The 20,469-nt window shown below is 37.6% G+C and overlaps 1 protein-coding gene across 1 annotated transcript in view; it reads right to left on the bottom strand.

Moving 5' to 3' along the window:
• CDKL2 (cyclin dependent kinase like 2) overlaps positions 1-20,469 on the bottom strand; it is a 33,790-nt gene that overhangs the window by 7,543 nt on the left and 5,778 nt on the right. Inside the window, exons 3-11 of the mRNA XM_082653388.1 lie at positions 15,152-15,346; positions 12,812-12,990; positions 11,588-11,700; positions 10,071-10,210; positions 8,085-8,173; positions 6,111-6,246; positions 4,796-5,094; positions 4,100-4,193; positions 217-340 (exon numbers count right to left, since the gene is read on the bottom strand). Coding sequence (XP_082509514.1) covers positions 217-340; positions 4,100-4,193; positions 4,796-5,094; positions 6,111-6,246; positions 8,085-8,173; positions 10,071-10,210; positions 11,588-11,700; positions 12,812-12,990; positions 15,152-15,346 — 1,369 coding nt within the window. The remainder of the gene's footprint in view (positions 1-216; positions 341-4,099; positions 4,194-4,795; positions 5,095-6,110; positions 6,247-8,084; positions 8,174-10,070; positions 10,211-11,587; positions 11,701-12,811; positions 12,991-15,151; positions 15,347-20,469) is intronic.

Genomic DNA, 20,469 nt, shown 5'->3' with positions numbered 1-20,469 from the left:
ACCATAAACACAGTGAGAAAATCAGACGTTTTTGTTAGTTCTTCACATTCAGTATCTGTCCCTTGGTATGTACTTATTGTACATAAGTCTGTACATTTTCACATACTTAAATATGTAAAGTTACTATAAATTTTTAATATTCTATTAGTTTACTTAACATACATTTTAAATAATGTAAACAAAAGGGCTGAAAAAGTAAAAGCGTTACAAACATACCGATGCCTTCCAAGGCTTTTAGTTCAGGGAGATGATTATAGTTTAGTTCAGGCAAACGGACATCTCTCTTTGAGTATTCCCTTCTTTTCTTATCTGCCTGAAGTAGACTCTTTTCACTAGCAACCTAATATCATCAGAATGGTTAACACAAATGAATTAGCCTCCAGGTAAGCTTGCCCCCTTTCATAACTACTATGTTCATATCCTAAAATTTATAGAATTGAAAAGCTAGAATAATACAAAATTTGAAGAACACTAATAACATACAAAACAATTTCATCCAGTTATTTCAAACCTCTTCCTCTTTAAATCTATTAAAATTACTAACAAGCAGATTGGTTGGTTGCTCTGTTTCTCCTTCTCCCCCCACCAAACTTCAGTGTAAGTCCTGGCAAGCAGTACGAGGTTAAAAGATGGGCATCAGTGTCCTGGTCTTTCAGGCCAGCAAGGTCAGGTCTTATGACACTTGCTGGGCTTTTTAGCATAGTTGCTGTTGCCACATGAATTTTGAATAGTTCATCTTGTCATGTATATCACATCTCCTAGCACATTTTTCGCTTTCCCAATAATAATCTTGTGACTCATTCTCTTACATCTGTCCTTGTCTTACTCCTCACTGTTAGCAAATATCATTTTCCTAGAAATACAGTTTATTAAGTATAAAATTAAAACTTCAATCATATTCCTAATCTTTCTAAGCACTATTACTTCATATTTGATAAAGTCTGGAAAAATAGTAAAGAGAAGAACAGCACAGCAGCACTTCGCTTTTGCACCTTTATGACTTTGACAAGTTCCCAATCTGTTTCATTTGAGAATCACAGAAACTCTACATTCGTTTCCACATTTTCAAAACAGATGATACATAGAGAGATTATATGATTTACTAAAAGGAAACAAACCACATATAGATAATGAAATCCTATGTATGTCCATGTATATCCACATATATGTATGTATACTGAAATATACACACAAAGAGTATAATGACAGTGTCAAGCCACTGAGATTCCAGATACCTCGAGTTTAATATTCTGTGAATTATGCTACTCTGCCTCTCAGAAAGTCTTCAAAAGTCCTGTAGTGAGCTTTTTGAGTGTCTTTCTTTTGGCTGTTTCTATTTGCTCTCTCTTTTTTTAAAAAAAATAAATTTATGTATTTATTTATTTATGGCTGCGTTGGGCCTTCGTTGCTGCACATGGGCTTGCTCTAGTTGCAGAGAGCGGATGCTACTCTTTGTTGCAGTGCGTGGGCTTCTCATTGCAGTGGCTTCTCTTGATGCAGAGCACGGGCTCTAGGCAAGCGGGCTTCAGCAGTTGTGGCACACGGACTCAGCAGTTGTGGCTCATGGGCTGTAGAGCACAGGCTCAGTAGTGTGGCACAAGGGCTTAGTTACTCCGGGGCATGTGGGATCTTCCTGGACCAGGGCTCGAACCCATTACCCCTAAATTGGCAGGTGGATTCTCAACCACCGTGCCACCAGGGAAGCCCCCTCTATTTTCTCTTTTAATAGAATGAGTGCTAAGGCTCAAGGTTCAAATCAGCTGTAAAATAAAATAATTAGTTAAAAAAAAACTATCTGCAAGTATAAAACAATAAAATAATGAGTCCAAACTACTAGATTTATATACTCAAAAAGTAACACATGGACTTCCCTGGTGGTGCAGTGGTTAAGAATCTGCCTGCCAATGCAGGGGACACGGGTTCGAGCCCTGGTCCGGGAAGATCCCACATGCTGCGGAGCAACTAAGCCTGTGCGCCACAGCTACTGATCCTATTCTAGAGCCCGCAGGCCACAACTACTGAAGCCCGTGCACCTAGAGCCCGTGCTCCGCAACAAGAGAAGCCACCGTGATGAGAAGTCCACACATAGCAATGAAGACCCAACGCAGCCAAAAATAAATAAATTTACCAAAAAAAAAAAAAAGCGACACATAAAATACATAAGAGATGTTTATAATAATATATGTATTCACATCTCAGAATCAGGGCATAAAGCATGGGAGAAGGCTATTGATGTTCAACCTAGAAGCTGAAGAAAGTTTAGCCTTAGTTCTGCCTCGGTTAATTTTCATTAAGAAAAGACTCCAGTGGGTCTTCTCCCTACTAATCTTTACCTCCTTTCTTGATTGCCTATTCCAAAGAAGGATAAACAGAAATGAGATCTAAGAATATCAACCAGCATTGATAATGCAATGCCTGAAAGAAGGCTAATATCAATTCCAGCAAAATGGTATTGAGCCAGCTACTTTGAAAAGACTTGCTGATCAAAATAATCTTCCAGAGCAGACCAGGAAGGTAAAACACAAAAATATCCACAAATAAATGAGTAGGATATATCAAAAAGGAAAGTATTATGGGTACCGAAATTATAGGCTAAGAATAGTTAAAAGAAAAACAATTGCAATTATGAGAGAGATGAAAAGAAGGCTATATTTTTCAGCTCTGAGGATAATGGGAGAGGTAGAGAAGGGAAATTCGTGAGAAAAATACTCTTTGGGGAATACACCCATACCTCCCCTTCCCTGGCAGAAAAATCTATTCACCACACTTCTTAAGCAGCTTCAATGCGTTAGACACTGTTCTAGGTGTGGGGCAGAGCAGTGAGGAAAACAAACAAACCACAAATCCTTCCTTGGAAGTTTACATTCGGGGTAGTGGGCAGGGGGAGGGAGAGACAGACCATATATAAATAAGAGAATAGAGGATGTCAGGTAAGGCAATGGAAGAAAAACAATTAAGCAAGGGGAGGGGAGAGAATAATAGACAAAATGAGTTAAAATATTTGGGAAGACCTCACAATAAGGTTTCATGTAAGCCAAGGAGGAGAAAAAGCAAATTCTTTGGATTATCTGGGGAAAGAGTGTTCTAAAACAGAGGAAATAGCAAGTACAAAAACCCATATGTGGGAGTATATCTTGCCATGTTCCAGGAATAACAAGGCAGTCAATGTGGTTGGAATGGAGTGATCAAAAATGAGAGTAGCCAGGGGTGGGATAGAGGGATGAGGGAGTGAGTCACTCAGGGACTAACAGGCCCTAAAAGCACTTTGGTCTTTACTCAGAGATGAGAAGCCAATGGAGGGTTTTGAGTGGAAGAACAATGACGATTCAACTTAACTTTAAAAAGAAGCATTCTGGCAGCTGTGTTCAGCGTAATAACGCTGCTCTGAACCTTCAGAAGACCTCTGAATCTTGACATGCTTCTACTACTGCAATCTGACACTGTTTTAATGTGTTGATTCTCTACTAAACCACGAGATTCCTGAAGAGAAAGACTGACATTCTTCTTCAGTGACTTAAACATAATAGATAATCAATATTTATTAAATGAATAAATAGACTATTTCCACCAGAAACCTGGTGTGGGTGAGATAAGACAACTTATCTTCTCATCTGCTCTAAAAAAGAACTGATCACCAAGCATTAGGTTAAGAAACTTTACCATTACTGAAAAAATTAAAACAGATATCATTTTAATAATAACATCTTTTTTTATTGAAGTATAGTTGATTTACAATATTGGGTTAATTTCTTCTGTACAGCAAGGTGATTCAGTTATACGTATATATATCTTTTTTATATTCTTTTCCATTATCTCAGGATATTGAATATAGTTCCCTGTGCTACACAGTAGGATCTTGTTGTTTATCCATTCTATATAACAATAACATCTTATATTTAAATTTCCAGACTTATGAAACTTAAACTTGTCTCTCACATTTATGATTTTGACACGCTGGGATGATATATACATCATTAAGTTTCCGCTTTATGATGCGTCTCTCAATAAAACTCTCAGTTCTTCACTATCATATTTACTATTAATAGAAGTCTAGAAATGACTAATGTTTGCTCTTCTGCCTCTGAAACAGTTCACTTACCGATGTGGTCACATTCATATTATAAACTCCTGCTGGAGAATGTTTATTTGGTTTAGCAAATGGAATACAATACTTCTTGTTTTTCTCATCCACTCTGTAACAAAAGCCACAAAAAAAATTTGCGTTAGACCCAGCAGTAATTATTTTTTTCAAGCACAAAATCAAAAGACCCAACATCAAGTGACATGCAGTTTAATCAGAATTTAATGCCTACTCTTAAAAACATACAATGCTCACAGATCTGGTGAAACATTCTGTCCTTTACCACTACCTTCATGCCTCCCACCCAGCCTTCAATGCCAATAAATTACCTTCCTTTCTGCAAAATTCCCAACAGGAGCTCCTTTGTACCATTACATGCCCACAGCCATGCCATGAAGCAGCAGACGCTCAAAACCAATTATCTCTTTTATAATGACAAACTCCTTTTGTGTTATTAGACTAAATAGCTATAGATTCCTTCACCTTAAATAATACCACCTTATTTTCTTAGGACTCAGGTAAATTTTTTGATCAAATGCTAATCATTTTTATCACATTAGCCAAGAAGTCTTTTGAAACAGTAACCTGACAAAAGTGAATAGGATTCAGAAACCTGAGAGTAATACTACATGTGGCTGAATTGATAAATATTTGCAATTTGTAAAGATGTCCTTTCCTTAAACAACATTTTGTTCTTATTTTCCTAGTTCGTACCTGTAACTCTGAACTCCTGAGATAGTTCCCATTCCAGAATTAACAGTGGGAGCCACCGCAGAAAGGTTGTACGTAAGTGGAGGAATTGCCATGCCTGGATTTCTTGTGTGGCCCACGCTGCCATTGCTGCAATCTCGGAGGCTTGTTGAAGGCACTGTTTTGATGTGGCTCATCCCATTGTCATTGAGACAGCTGGCGTTTGAAGCTCGACTGACTTTTTCAACTTTTTCTCCATCCATTTTTGATCCTTTTATTTTAAATGCTTTAGAATCCTTAATTTTGGGATCAGCATTTGTATCCTGTTACAAAAATGTTAATAACATTAATGATCTGAGGAGAATGAAAAATCACCTTGTCCTATAAAGTATTTTATCAACGAAAGCAGAATTCCAGAGACATCCCCTTTCTAAAAAAAATTTTTTGGCTGCACTGTGCGGCATGTGAGATCTTAGTTCCCTGACCAGAGATCAAACCAGGGCCCCCTGCATTGGAAGTCTTAACCACTGGACCGCCAGGGAAGCCCGAGATGTCACCTTCTTGTGATCCAGTTTTTCTTATTCTACCTATGGAATTATAATTAAACCCGGGATTCTCAGTCAGACATCTATTTCAAATGAAAATGAAACTCACACTAGCTCTGAGATATATATATATATATATATATATATCAGATTTAATGATATACACACATATCACATTTATATTTCAGTGGAAAACAATGGAAGAGGACTCAAACATGCTCGCTTTTGTTCTCATATAGTTAGAGTCAGGGAACACAGAATTGAGGACTCATTCTTCTTTGGGTTCACTTGAGAAATGGGAGTGGGTTGGTGGTAGATTTGAATTATCTTACCAAGAACAGATTCTGGATAAATTACCAAGAAAAGTAAACTTTAAATAAATTGAGTACCCAAATCTCAATTTTTAAATGCTCTACTTTATATAAAATTCTAAAAATTACATTTTTCTTTCCTATCATTTAAGGCAAAAAAATGGTGTGTGCATGTGTTTGTGTCCATGTGTTTGCATGTGGGTGTGCACACATGTGTCTAAATGCTCTTGGATGAGAGTGATTTCCTGACAAGCCCCATTGCACAGACTGGCACACAGTAGGCATTCAGTACATGATATGCTAAGATTTTTTTTAAACAGGTAATGTCTACAGAAAAGATACATTTTTACAAGTAAGCTAAAAGTTAACTTGTTAGCCACTCAGGAAACTTTTAAGATCTTCATTATTCCCTGCCCCCCACCCCCCAAATTTAAGGATATATTAAATTTAAAATTTAATACACATTAAAACATGGAAATTTACCTGTACCACAAGTGTTTTTCTCTCTTCATCCAAGGAATCATCTTTTTCCTTTTCCTTCTTTCTGTTTTGGGGTTTTTTAGATAAAGAAATGTTTCTGGCATCTTTCTGTACTTTTAACTGCAGTTCCTGAGAAAACCTACATAAAAATTACATGTGTCAATAAAATAAGATTGTATGAGACAGATAAATCTAGAAAAAAAATGGTTTTCGAGATATTTATTTTTAAAAATTGAGTATTAAACTCAACTGTGTTATTCAAAACAAGAAATGAGGTAGTCTGCAGAACTGGGAATCCCTGAGAACATTTCAGGAGGTTCACGAGGTCAAAGCTCTCATCTTATTACGAAGGCGACTTCTTTTTCACCATGTTGACATTTGCACTGATGGTATAAAAAGCAGTGGGGGGTAAAATTGCAGGTGGCTTACCAAGAATTGCAGCAGTGGCACCAAACTTTACTAGCAGTTATTGTATCCTTCCTAGCCACACATTCTCAGGTTAAAAGGGGTGGGGGGCAGTTTTGTTTAAGAATGTCCCTGATGGAGCAGTAAAACATATATATATTTATTTAATTAAATCTAAACCCCTGAACATATCTTTTTCCACATTCTGTGTGACAAAATAGGAATATGCGTAAAGTACCTCTGCTGCAAATCAAAGTGCAATGGTTGTCTGAAGAAAAGCACTTGTGTAACTGGTTGAGATACAAGCTAAACTAGCCACTTTTTTCATGGAACAACATTATTACTTGAAAGACTGACAGAAAAAAAAATTATTATTATTATTCAGACTTGTGGTATTCAGCAGATATTTTCTTTTAAAAAAATGAACAAAGGAGATTGTTACTTCAAGGAAAACGACTGATAATATTTGCATCAATGATAAAATTCAAATTTTTATGCAAAATTAGAATTCTGTTCAACTTGTCTCCACTACCATGAACTTAGCAGATTCCTAATACTACAGACTTTTCTGATGAGAGAGAATATGACTTTTTGATATTGTATAATGAAATATCAACATTATAAAACTCTGCATAACTTAGCAAAACAATATTTTCCAAATGACTAATGCATCATGCTACAAAAGCACGCATGGGTAAAAGGTCAATTCAAAGTGCAAGTTAGACAAGTGGATTTTAATGTAACGGGATAAGAAGTTCATTGGTATGGTTTCAGATTCCACAATGCAAGCAACGTTAAAGAAACTACCACTGTCAGTTTTGGTATAGAATCAAAGAAGAATACCCACAGTAATCTAAAAGGGCTATTAAAATACTCTTCCATTTTCCAATTACATATTTGTATGAGGCCAGAGTTTCTCCACTTATTTCAACCAAAACAACGTATCACAAGTAATCGAATGCAGAAGCAAATATGAGAACCCAGCTATCTTTTATTCAGCTAGATAGTAAATAGATTTGCAAAAATATAAAGCAATGTCATTGCCACTCATCTCACTACTTTCTGTTTTGTCAGCTGCTCTGATGCCAGCAGCTGGAACAGCACAGGAGACCATGCCAGCCGCTCTGGCACCTACAGGTTTGGCACATCAAGGTCTCCAGCACATCAGCAGTGTCAGCAGTGTCATAGGACTGGGTGTGGTATGAGTTCAGCAGCAACACGAGATGGCACCATTGCAAATGCATCAGCACCCAAGATGATGGCATCACACAGCTGGTAGCAACACAGAAATCAGTGACCTGAGTGGTAGATGTCACCAGGGGGAGACAGAAAGAAAGCATGAAGGGACTGCTTCGTGAAAACCAAGAGCCCTAATTTACTGAATGCAGGGGACCACTCTTAGGAATACACTATTGCTAAGGGTGAATGGAGGTAGGGTGGTAAATATTTGAGCTCCTGTAATAGTAGGTGGGTAGAGTAATAAGAGAAATACTGTTTGTTACAGTTATGTACTGTTATGGGGGCCTTACTTTAACTCTAGGTTGGTATGACCTAGAAAACACAGTACTATACCTCTCAGCAAATCCATCCATATGAAAGAAATCATGGTGCAGGAGCTCAGCACAGAAGGGCCTTTTGTCTGGGTCAATATGCAAGCATTTCTGGGAAACCAAGGAATACATACAGTTCATATCAAAGAAAAACTGCCTACGCTTACATTTCTAAATATAGAAAATTCCTTTTCACAGTCAATGAATTTTAAACATCTATAATAAATGATAAATAATAAAGCACAAATCTAGACAATGACTACCAATGGTTACTAATATCACAAAAAGAAAGAACACCAGACATTCAGTGTCTCTGGACAGAAATATACAAACCTCTTATGAAGTGGTCTTGCCAAAAAATCAACCTGATTCTGATCGAGCTCTAGCTCTGCTGTGAGTTTATACAAAATACAGGACACCAAGGAACATATTAAACTACACTATGTGGAAAATTCTAAGGGACAAACAACCTATTTTCTTTAACAGATAAATGGCAAGGTTTAAACAAAAAACAAAGAGATGAAGAAGAGCTTGTAAATTAGGAATCTTAAAAGACATATCAAGCAATTGCGAACTCTAGTCTTCATGCGGATCCTAATTCAAACTATAAAAAGAAATTATGAGAAAATTAATGAAATTTTGAGCACTGATTAGATATTTTATGATATTAAAGAATTTTTGTGAATTTTTAAAATTTAAAGTACTTACAGAATGGAAGGGAAAGAACCTACTCTGTGCTTATTACTGTGCTAGATACTTGACATAGATGATTTGATTTTATCTATGTTCTTTCATTTTATTATAGATTTATTATATCGTGTTCTGATTCACTGGAACCACTCACTGCCAGTAAGAATAGAAGGGACTTATCAATAAGTAGCTTTAAATGAACAAGAAAAGTCTACAAATAATTAAGGCATTTATAAGTGAAATAATATAATATCTGGAATTTGCTTCAAAATACTCCCAAAAAAGTTGCTGAGTGTGTGGACAGGATAGATGAAACATTTTCCAAATATTGTTAATTGTTGTAGCTAATGACTAGCTCGTGAGGGTTCATTACACCACTGCTTTTTCTACTTTCTTTTCTATGTTTGAGATTTCTTATAATAAAATATTTTAAAAGTTATATGATTCTACCATAAGGGATATAAGTTGCACAATATTGTTTTACCTTTATTCCCTTTAAATCTCTTCACAGACAGATCATAAAGCTTGTCTCAATGAAAAATATTTGTATCTGTTAGACTATGTAAAAAAATAACAATGCATTATTCTAAGAACTTGTTATAATTAGTTATAAGCTTACTAAGCTTTTTTTAAATGAGTTGTTTAAAGAAGTAAAAAAGCAAAAAATATCTTGGGTAAATGTTATGTGACCCTGCTCTTTTAGAGATACTTAGTTTATCAACACTTTTGGACAATCCTAACTAATAAGAAATTGTTGAGCGAATAATTCCAAAAGGTCCACTTTTAGAGACAATTTGATCCAGTGAGAATCTCCCTAAAGTCTTCCTCAATCAAATACAAGGCAAAGGTGATGATCATTTAAAAATTAGCTTCAGTGAATCTAGTGGTTAAGCAAAAGCCCCTTTTTAACAATACACTACAGGCCATGATCCTATGCCTTAGACTTTAATATTTTCCTGCTTCTCTACCCTTCTTTTTATTTTCTTACCCTATTTTTCTTTTCTTTTCCACTTACACAAGGCTTGCATTTTAAATGTTAAACATTAAAAACATGTCATTATGAGAATGTTTTCACACTTAAGACTTGCCAGATAATATGAAATCGTTTCTTAAAACAAGCAAAATTTTCAGGTCTTTATCTCTGAAGTCCCTCCATCCCCATGCCCACCAAATAAAACTCTTAAAATGTACAAAAATTTAAATCATCAGAGGAAACTGTTGTCCTAAAAGATCAACCAGACAAGAAAAAACGAAGAGAAAATCAAATCTCCATAATGTAAATTCCCTGTCAGAAAGTGCAAAGAAAAAGTACGATTACCTTTGCTAAATCTATCACAACTTCAGGGAGCCTGGGATAGCGTCTTTCAAGAGGAACCGTTTCTTTGATTTCAGGCAACCTTACTCCAGCAAACACAGGATTTTTATAAAACAGCTCCTGATGTCTTGGAATGAGATTACCTGGCAGTGAGAACGGCATATATCTCTGTCATTACGCATCATGGGACAGGTGGTGTGGAGTAGAGATGAGTGTAACACAGCTTGTAGAGCGGGGACTCTCTCCGCATGCAAAAACAACCGAACACACAGTGTTCTTATTGTGGTGGCGCCTGGCAGTCTTTAGGTGGCTTTGACATAAGTCAACGCAAAAGAAATTAACATTCTTATCTCAACATACTCATTCAGAAAAGTTCACACGCTACTATACATAGAACTGAAGACGCAAGGGAGTATAGGAAAAGCACAGGTAAAGAACATTGTATAATTTCTTAGATATAAGTAACAGCACTGCATTTCTAACTACAAAGCATAAAGTGCTGACCAAAGATGAGAATATTAATAGTCATATGGTCAGAATCTAATCTAGATAAATAAGTTCCACCCTTTAAGAATTTAATTGTTGCCCAGTGTATCTGTATCTAAGGGCTGATTTGATCACTTTTATCTTTTCTCTCAACTTTAATACCTAACCTAATATAAAGTATATATGAAAATTCTGCTATAAGAAACCATTGTATTGTTTATTGAACTTCTAACCTGGAAACTAAAATCTAAGAGTTAAATAACCCTCAAGTAATTACCCATTATTTCTATTTTACAAACTCCATCACCCAACAGAAATGTAAGATGACTTTGATAGTCTAGCTTTGAAATTCTGTCCAAAGCACTAGCAACAAAAGTCAGAACTGCAGCAAGATTAAATTACTTTGGAAGGGGCTTCCCTGGTGGCGCAGTGGTTGAGAGTCCGCCCGCCGATGCAGGGGACACGGGTTCGTGCCCCGGTCCGGGAAGATCCCACATGCCGCGGAGCGGCTGGGCCTGTGAGCCATGGCCGCTGAGCCTGTGCTCCGCAACGGGAGAGGCCACAACAGTGAGAGACCCGCGTACCGCAAAAAAAAAAAAAAAAAAAAAAAATTACTTTGGAAGTCCCTGTGTCTCTCAGTTTGAAGATGAGAAAGAGGGTAATAGATATATAACACAAATGCTTGCTGACCCAAAGATAATATGATCATTTGTATTCTCTCTACATGTGATTTATTGAATGCAAAAGTGCAGAGAGAATGTACAATGTTTGCTTTTTTCTTTAGTGCGGGAGTTGGCAGGAGGGCAGGTGAGAGCATGATTAGGACAATATGTCAGATAGACAAAAGCCAGACTGAGAATGACTGAATATATATATAAAGAGAGAGATAGATGAGTTTTTCCTACTTGCTCCCTACACCCATTCAAAACACGTATCATCTTTAATGTACCAACAGCTTGTAAAATAAATATAAACAAACAAAAACATAGGGGAAAAAAATCACTAAAATTTAAAATGCAGACGTATAATCTTACCCAAACACAACATAATATGATATAGCTGATCGATATCAGAATCTCCAGGAAAAAGGGGTTCCCCCATGAGCATTTCAGTTACCAGACAGCCAATGGCCCACACATCAACAGCCCTGAAAGAAAAGCAATGTGGTATAAAACCTGGCATCCTACTATGCTTACTATGACTGAATCTGTTCTGCATATTACTATTTGGTATTCTTGGTACTGAAAAAAGTAGCAGTAAGCCTTAGATTACTCTACAAAATACATTTCCCTATACACTTAAAGTGTTAATTTCCAATTTTACATAAATCAAATTTCCAGAAACTTCAATCATGTGACATGAGGGAAAAGACTTCCGAAGACTCAAAACAGTTGTTAAGTATACTTTATTCTGAAAATAAGCCTTTTGGGTTTCCTTTCAGTGGCTATTCATTTTTTGTTCGCACATAATTTTGACAAGGTTCCTCGGTCTATCCCACCATACGCTGAAAACAGCATACCAGAAGGAGAAGGATGTTGCGAACACAAACAACAAGGAGAACTGAAAGCTAATAGGGGGAAATAGAAAAACTGTCTTAAAAATCGGTCACAAAAACTTAAAGAATATTCCGGCATCATTACCATAGGGACAACTACCTTGAAATTGCTTAAGGTCATAGTGGAATTATAACATGGTACAAAAGTGACAGTATGGCGGTAAAACGAGAGCTCAGAGTAATTAAGAAAATATTAAATGAACTGTACTCTGAAAACAGAGAAATTGCAAAAAATATTTTAGAACAATTTCTGTCAAAATCAGTAAAACTTCCAATCCCTTCTTCTTTGAAGAATTCATTTATGAAGACGATTTATGTTTTTAAAACTATTCACTCAGTTCCATTTCTACCCTCACCCTTGCCCACGCTACTTTGCCTCATTGCAAGTGTCAGACTTACCCGGTCAATGTTACCTCTCTTTACAAGTGAGAAATATACCTACTTCTAACTTACTATTAAAAACAGACCACTTACCTTGATTTCCCTACCTTTAAAATAATTATACTCACACCAACTTGTTTCACAAGAATGTTCAAAGGGGAAGCACCAAAAATGTTTACAAATAACTTTATAAAGTTCTCTGAACTGAAAATTTCCTTTCCGTGTTAGAGGGATCTTTCATCATATTAAAAACACGTTCCATTTTATCAAGAAAAGAGAGTTAAATCTGCCCTCCCCACCGCCCACCTTGCTCATGTCTTACTTGCCATACTTGACATCACCAACCAATAGTTCTGGAGCTCTGTACCATCGGGTTGCCACATAATCAGTATAAACCTCCCCAGGAGCTGCCAGTGTCCGCGCAAATCCAAAATCACATAACTTGACAACACCAGACTGGGAGACTAATATATTCTCTGGCTTTATATCTCTGTGTATGATCTAAGACAAAAAGCAGAGTATGAAATATATTGGCACATCAAGTTAAGCAAACTAATTATTTTTGAGCACCTGTCATATGCAGGGCACTGCTTTTGTCCCTATAATAAGTACAAATAAAAGCCTATAAAACTGTTCCTGGCTTTAAAGAACCTGGGACCTAGTTGGGAAAAAAAGAACATTTATGCTTAAAATTTTATTTAAACGATCAAAGATATTGGATGAAATATATATTATTAATTACCAAATCAATTGCTCTGATAAGGACTGCTCTCAAGACTAAGAGAGGAAAGCTGTCATTGAAGACTGGGCTGGTCAGGGAAAATTTTTGTGGAAAAGGGTGGGCTCTAAGACAGGTCTTTAACACTAGTATGACCTGGATAAATGTAGAAATGAAAGGGCAATCCAAGTGAGGGTAACAAAAAGAGCAAAAGAGTGAAGATGGGAATAGATCAGGAGATGCTGGGGAAATGTTTTTTCTGGAGTAGAGGTTATGTACTAGGTTTTGCTTCAACTACCACTCTGGGAAGTCTGAGCTTGTGTCAGGGCCATGGGAACCTATGGAAGTGACATGACCAACAAGGTGTTTAAAGAAGATGTTGGCCATGAACACGGTAAAGCAGAGAGGGGGACTAGAAGTGGGAAGAAGAGCAGTGGGACAACTAGGAGGTGATAAGGGCCTAAACTAGTCTGGTGCTCAAAGGAATGGAAAGGAAGAGGTGCAGTGTAGAAATATTTTAAATCAAGAATCAACAGAATTTAGGAAGTAATCTCAGATATTTTACTTAAACGGGAAACTAAAAGAACAGTGGGTCCATTACCAAAAATAGAAAAGTCTGGAAAAAGTTAGGTTTGATTAAGAATAATTAGTAGTTTAGTTTTAGCCATATAGGCTTTTAAGTGGATTTCTGAGTACCCGATTGGAGGCACTCATCAAGCAATTATAAATGTAAAGAGGCTAAAACAAGGTCAGTTGGTTATGATTTCTAAAAGAGAGACTATGGAAGGAGAAAACAGGACACTGGCAGACAATGTTAAAAATTCTAGAGCTGGGCAAAACAAATTATGAGGTCTAGTTCTCTAATATAAGTAAACTATATTTTGAAATTTTAAAAAATATATTTATTGTAAACTCAGAGGACCAGCATCCTAATTGGCATTGCTGAGCATTTTGCATAAGCTACCAATTTCTATTACATCTTAGACATCCATGGTAAAGGTCACAGGGCCAGCCCCACATCTATCATTAGCATTTGTTACTTTTATAATCACACAAAAAGTGTCATTTAAAATATTTTGTAAAACTGGCAGAATCACTGTGTTAGTTATTTTATACTTTGTGTCATTTTACCTAGAATTGCTTTTCTTTTTTTTAAATTAATTAATTAATTAAGTTAGTTAGTTTTGACTGCGTTGGGTCTTCGTTGCTGCACACGGGCTTTCTCTAGTTGCGGCGAGCGGGGGCTACTCTTCGTTGTGGTGCGCAGGCTTCTCATTGTGGTGGCTTCTTTTGTTGCGGAGCATGGGCTCTAGAGCGCAGGCTTCAGTAGTTGTGGCTCGCAGGCTCTAGAGCGCAGGCTCAGTAGTTGTGGCACGTGGGCTTAGTTGCTACGCGGCATATGGGATCTTCCTGGACCAGGGCACGAACCTGTGTCCCCTGCATTGGCAGGTAGATTCTTAACCACTGCGTCACCAGGGAAGTCCCCTAGAATTGCTTTTATATGATTCTCAAAGGATATAAATTTGTTGTGATAGACAACAGAGTAATAGCAGGCATTTTCATATTTCACAACTAGGCAAGAGAATCTGAACTAACAAATAAATGGATTCTTACATGTATGTATCTGTCAAAACTCGTTACTTAAAGTTTGTGCATTTCACTCAGTAAATGTTACCTCAAAAAAAAAAAAACTCTGCAAACTCTAGTTAATGACATGCAGAGCTGAAGTATTTAGAGTTGAAGTCTGCAACTTACTTTAAAAAAATGCATAAATAAGACAAATTAATAAGTAGATAAATGGATGAACAGATAAATAAATATGTCATAAAACAAATATAGCAAAGTGTTAACAAGTATAGAATTCAGCGGTAGGTATATGGGTGTCCATTGTACACTCTTCTAAATTTTCAACTTTTTAAATAATTGTTTAAACTAAACACTTACATTGTGACTGTGACAAAATCCAATTCCACTGATAATCTGAAACAAATACTTTTGAGCTAGTTGGTAGTCTAGTCCATTTGGAAAGAGCTCCAAGTCATCAAGAACTGTATGGTCAACAAATTCAAAGACTAGGTACCATCGCTTTTTTTTCTTCCACACTTCCAACAGATTCACGAGATTTTCATGCCTCAGTTGCTGTTATAAAAAGAAAAATACAAAATAGTTTTTACAAGATCAAATTACTAGTAACTAGTCACAGTCTAAAAGAGATCTTAGCATAAGAGAAACATAAATAAAATGCATAAACGGTATAAATTGTGAAACTATATTTTGGTTTTTTTTTTTTTTTTGCGGTACGCGGGCCTCTCACCGCTGTGGCCTCTCCCATTGCGGAGCACAGGCTCCGGACGCGCAGGCCCAGCGGCCATGGCTCACGGGGCCAGCCGTTCCACGGCACGTGGGATCCTCCCGGACCGGGACACGAACCCGTGTCCCCTGCATCGGCAGGCGGACTCTCAACCACTGCGCCACCAGGGAAGCCCTGGTTTTAAAATTAGAGTCAAAAAGACCATACTGCTCTATTCTCCTCTCAGAGAACACAACAAAGCCAATGAGAAAAAGAAATGTAGCTCCATCTTTGATGAAACTAAGAAGGATTTATGACCCCTACCCACAGCAAACGAGGTGGCACTGTGAAGGTCCAACAGGAGTCTAGGAAGATACCAAGAGATCATCTGTGGCTACAAAGCTGGCAGAGCAGAGTTTTCCAAAGTTGGTGACATACCCTGAAAAGAAAAACAACAAAACAAAAACAAAAAGCCTTCTTTGGTATAATGAGAACAGGGTTCATAGACTGTCAGTGAAACCATCCCTAGAACTGAATGGCACCAGGGAACAGGAGGAGAGGGCGTCTGAATAATCACATAGGAACTCATTTGCTGGAAACAATCTGTCAGTGAAGCCAAGTGGAAGGCAAAACAATTCATTATGAACAAATCTGCAACTACAAGTTTCAGAGAAAGTAAGGATAACATAAGTCAATCCCACACTCAGGCTTGTGTTGTAAGGAAAATCGTTGTGAACCATGGTGGATTCCTGCTAGCCTGGAACAAGACCACAGGTTTTCCTGAAAATGAACCTCCTACAAATAGCTGGTCCAGGAGGGGCTCACTTTGTTACAAGATAAGAAACAATCAAAAAGGAACCGATCCAGTCTCTATTCAAAGATACTATAAGAAAAGAGAAGGAAACACAAATGGCAGACGAACACTCACCAGGAAATGTTGCCTCTTTTTTTTTTTTTTTTTTTGGCCACACCACGCAGCTTGCGGGATCTTAGTTACCCGAGCAGGGATCGAACCTGAGCCCTCGGCAGTGAAACCACAGAGTCCTAACCACCGGATCGCCAGGAAATTCGCTGTTGCCTCTTTTTTAAAGAGGAGGAAACTACTAGAATACAGTCCTCAAAATCCTCAAGGAAAGAAAGAATATTTATACCCAAAAAAATTGTCATTCAAGAAAAAGACAGCAGAGAAAATTTTCTGAACATGAGCAGTAAATCCATTAGTGCAGGACTAAGTGTTATACAAATGTGGGTATCACAGTTACAAAATAGAAAGTGAATATTAAAAACCTAACAATGTACAAATGATACTAGCAACAAACTTAGGAGAAAGAAGAGAAGATGCAAACAAAATAAGAGAGTATGAAAAAAAAATAGAGTATGTATGTGGATTTCCTTGTCAATGGGACAGAATTATACTTTTAACCTGAAATGTTTAATTATAAGGTCGAATTATATTTACAGGTTTAATGGTAAGCACTAAGATAAAGAAGATAGCTTCTTCAGATGGTGGATGAATGGGAGAGAGGAGGAAACAGAAATATAATAATTACTTTACAAAGGATTAACTATATTATATAACTCTATAGTTATAAAGGTAACAAAAAGTACAAAATAAAACCTTTCCAACAAAGTATAATTTATAATTGCTATTTAATATTTTATGTAAAAGTTAATCTTCTGAAGACTTAGGGAAATCATCGTAGATTAAAATAAGAAATAAAGATTTTCATTTATAAGAAAAAAAAAACCTTTCCAAATTACCAAAGGAAACACATCCAATGTTTAAAAAGTAATTAGGGACTTCTTCCCTGGTGTCAGAGTGGTTAAGAATCCACCTGCCAATGCAGGGGACACAGGTTTGAGCCCTGGTCCGGAAAGATCCTACATGCCACAGAGCAACGAAGTCCGTGTGCCACAGCTACTGAGCCTGTGCTCTAGAACCCACGAGGCACAACTACTGACCCCTTGTGCCACAACTACTGAAGCCCACGTGCCTAGAGCCCGTGCACCACAACAAGAGAAGCCACCGCAATGCGAAGTCTGCGCACGGCAACGAAGAGTAGCCCACGCTCACCGCAACTAGAGAAAGCCTGCGCTCAGCAACAAAGACCCAACACAGCCAAAACTAAATTTTTTTTAAAAAGTAGACTATATAGAAAAATATTTTTAAAGTAGTAATAAAATACATAATATTATAAATAATAATAACTAACCCCTACATAGTGCTTACTATGTTCCATTACCTTAAGCACAAAAACCCTATAAAATAGTTGCAATTATTATCCTGTTTTACAGATGAGGAAACTAAAGCACATAGAGGTTAAGTAACTTGGTCAAGGTCACACAGCAATAACTGGTAGAGGAGGATTAGAACCCAGGAATTGTAGCCTCTGTCTTTTCCTGAAAAGATTTCAGTTTTGTTTAGTTCCTCCTTCATGTCCAGAACATCTGCCTTATAAACACACCCAGACCTGCAGCTGACTTGCATACAAAATATTTAGATTTCTTATTCTTAAACACTAAGCCATTCTGACTCTAGAGGGGGAAAAAAAGGAAAACTAAGACCAAAATATGTTACATCATAACTATAAATGGGCTAAACTTAGCTATTAAAACAAAAGATGCCAGGTTGGATCACAAAGCACTTTCCAAATATATTAAGTGAATTAACGCATATCCATACAATGAAATAAAATGCAGCAGTTAAAAAGAACAAGTCAGGGCTTCTCTGGTGGCGCAGTGATTGAGAGTCCGCCTGCCGATGCAGGGGACACGAGTTCGTGCCCCGGTCCAGGAAGATCCCACATGCTTGCGTACCACAAAAAAAAAAAAAAAAGAACAAGGCAGTTTTATGTCCACGGGTATGCAATAATCACTAAGCTACATTAAGTGGAAAAAAGGCAAGATGCAGGTCAGTGTGTAGAATATGCTGACGTTTGATATATGTACACACACTAGAATTCCTTTGATGGATACAGTTGCTTATGGAAGGTATAACTAAATAGCTGGTACACAAAGGTGGCAGGGAAATGCATTTTAATTTTATAGCATATTCATATGTTACCTTTTCAAAAATTAAAATAAGTAGATAAATAAAATTTGTATCGGTGTGTTAAAGATAAACACACTAAAATTGACAAGAGTTTATTTGAGCAAACATTGATTTGAACTGGGCAGCACGATACTGAAAGAGGTTAGGAACATTCTACTGGTAGAAGCTAAGGGAAAGGGTTTCCCTGGTGGTACAGTGGTTAAGAATCCACCTGCCAATGCAGGGAACACGGTTTTGAGCCCTGGTCCAGGAAGTTCCCACATGCTGCAGAGCAACTAAGTCCCTGTGTCACCATTACTGAGCCTGCACTCTAGAGCCTGTAAGCCACAACTACTGAGCCCTCGCGCTGCAACAACTGAAGCCCGCGTACCTAGAGCTTGTGCTCCGCAACAAGAGAAGCCACCGCAATGAGAAGCCTGCCTGCCACAACGAAGAGTAGCCCCCGCTCGCCACAACTAGAGAAAGCCCGTGCGCAGCAAGGAAGACCCAACGCAGCCAAAAATAAATAAATTTATTTTAAAAAGAAAAAAGAAAGAAGCTAAGGGAAAGGCTTTTATAGAGCAGACATGGAAGCAAAACAAGTAAATTATTTGATTGGTTGGTTCCAGCTTAAGTGGTTGCTTTACTTGGGAAAGTCTAGTTGACTGTGACTGGTTGTGCTTAACTTACAATGTCTTAACCTTGAGCATTTACAGGAATTGAGTCTGACTTAGGTTTCCTTTGATTTGTTCACACAGGGTGCCAAGATATTAGAGCCACCTTAGTCTAATGGCCTATTGTTTCACTTGGTTTTTTATTATAAGTACACACACACACACATACAAACTTCTAGTAAAGTTAAATTTTAATAGGTATGTAGAGAATTCCCTGGCAGTCCAGTGGTTAGGACTCCACACTTTCACTGCTGAGGGCCCAGGTTCAATCCGTGGTCGAGGAGCTAAGATTCTGCAAGCCTCACGGCCAAGAAATTAAAACATAATAAAATAATAAAAGGTATGTAGACTTTCAGTTTCCTTTTCCACATGTAAGGAGCTTGGAAGTCTCCACTCCATCCTAACAAGTAAAAAACTGAGTAGACTAAAAAATCAACAACTCTTTTTGGATTCATAAGAGATGAGAGGACATCTCATCTCTTATGAGGACATCTCAAACCACCGGCTCCAAGACTGGAGAGACAAACCAGCAAACACAGGGAGTCTCTGCTTCCTGGAACAGAGACTCACGAGGGCAAAGCTCTGTGGGAACCAATGCCAAGGTAGGAAAACCTGAACTGCAATGGATAAGTTACCGGAAGCTCAATGTGGCCAAGCCTGAGAGTTAAAAACTTCAGGGAAACCCTGTCACAGGGGCATCCACATAACACTGTAAGATGTTATTTCTAGGAGCTCAGCCAAGTTCTGATAGTAAATTTCAGAGAAGAATCTCCTTCAGCTTTCACAGGGAGAGGAATAAAGGAACCATTTGGAAAAATGCCACCGCACTCTGTCCTTAACAAGGCCTGCCCTTGGGGGGAACTAGTTAAGCAGAGGCTAACCAGCTGAGGAAGGGAGATAGCCAACTCTAGCCTACTGTAGCCATCCTATCCCACCTAAGGAGGGGACAAAAAACCTGAAGAACACTTGTAAAGTTCACAGGCTAGCAGCATAGGCTCACTGAAAGACTGAGACCTAATCATGGCACTACCGAACACTTCCCTTCCTCCAACCTCACCACCACATTACTAAAAGCCTATTCGCAGCACTTCCTTTTACCTGGTACATCATGCCCAGCTCTGAAGAAAAAAATTACGAGGCATACCAAAAGACAAAAACCACTATTTGAAGACACAGAAAAATCATCAGAAGCAGACATGGCAGGGGTGTAGGAATTATCAGCCCAAGAATTTAAAACAACTATGATTAATATGCTTAGGGCTCTAAT

This window comes from Grampus griseus, assembly GCF_964374135.1.
Source record: "Grampus griseus genome assembly, chromosome: 4".
NCBI lineage: Eukaryota > Metazoa > Chordata > Mammalia > Artiodactyla > Delphinidae > Grampus > Grampus griseus.
Note: the sequence above shows the minus strand (reverse complement) of the source record. Positions and strands in the feature narration are given on the sequence as shown.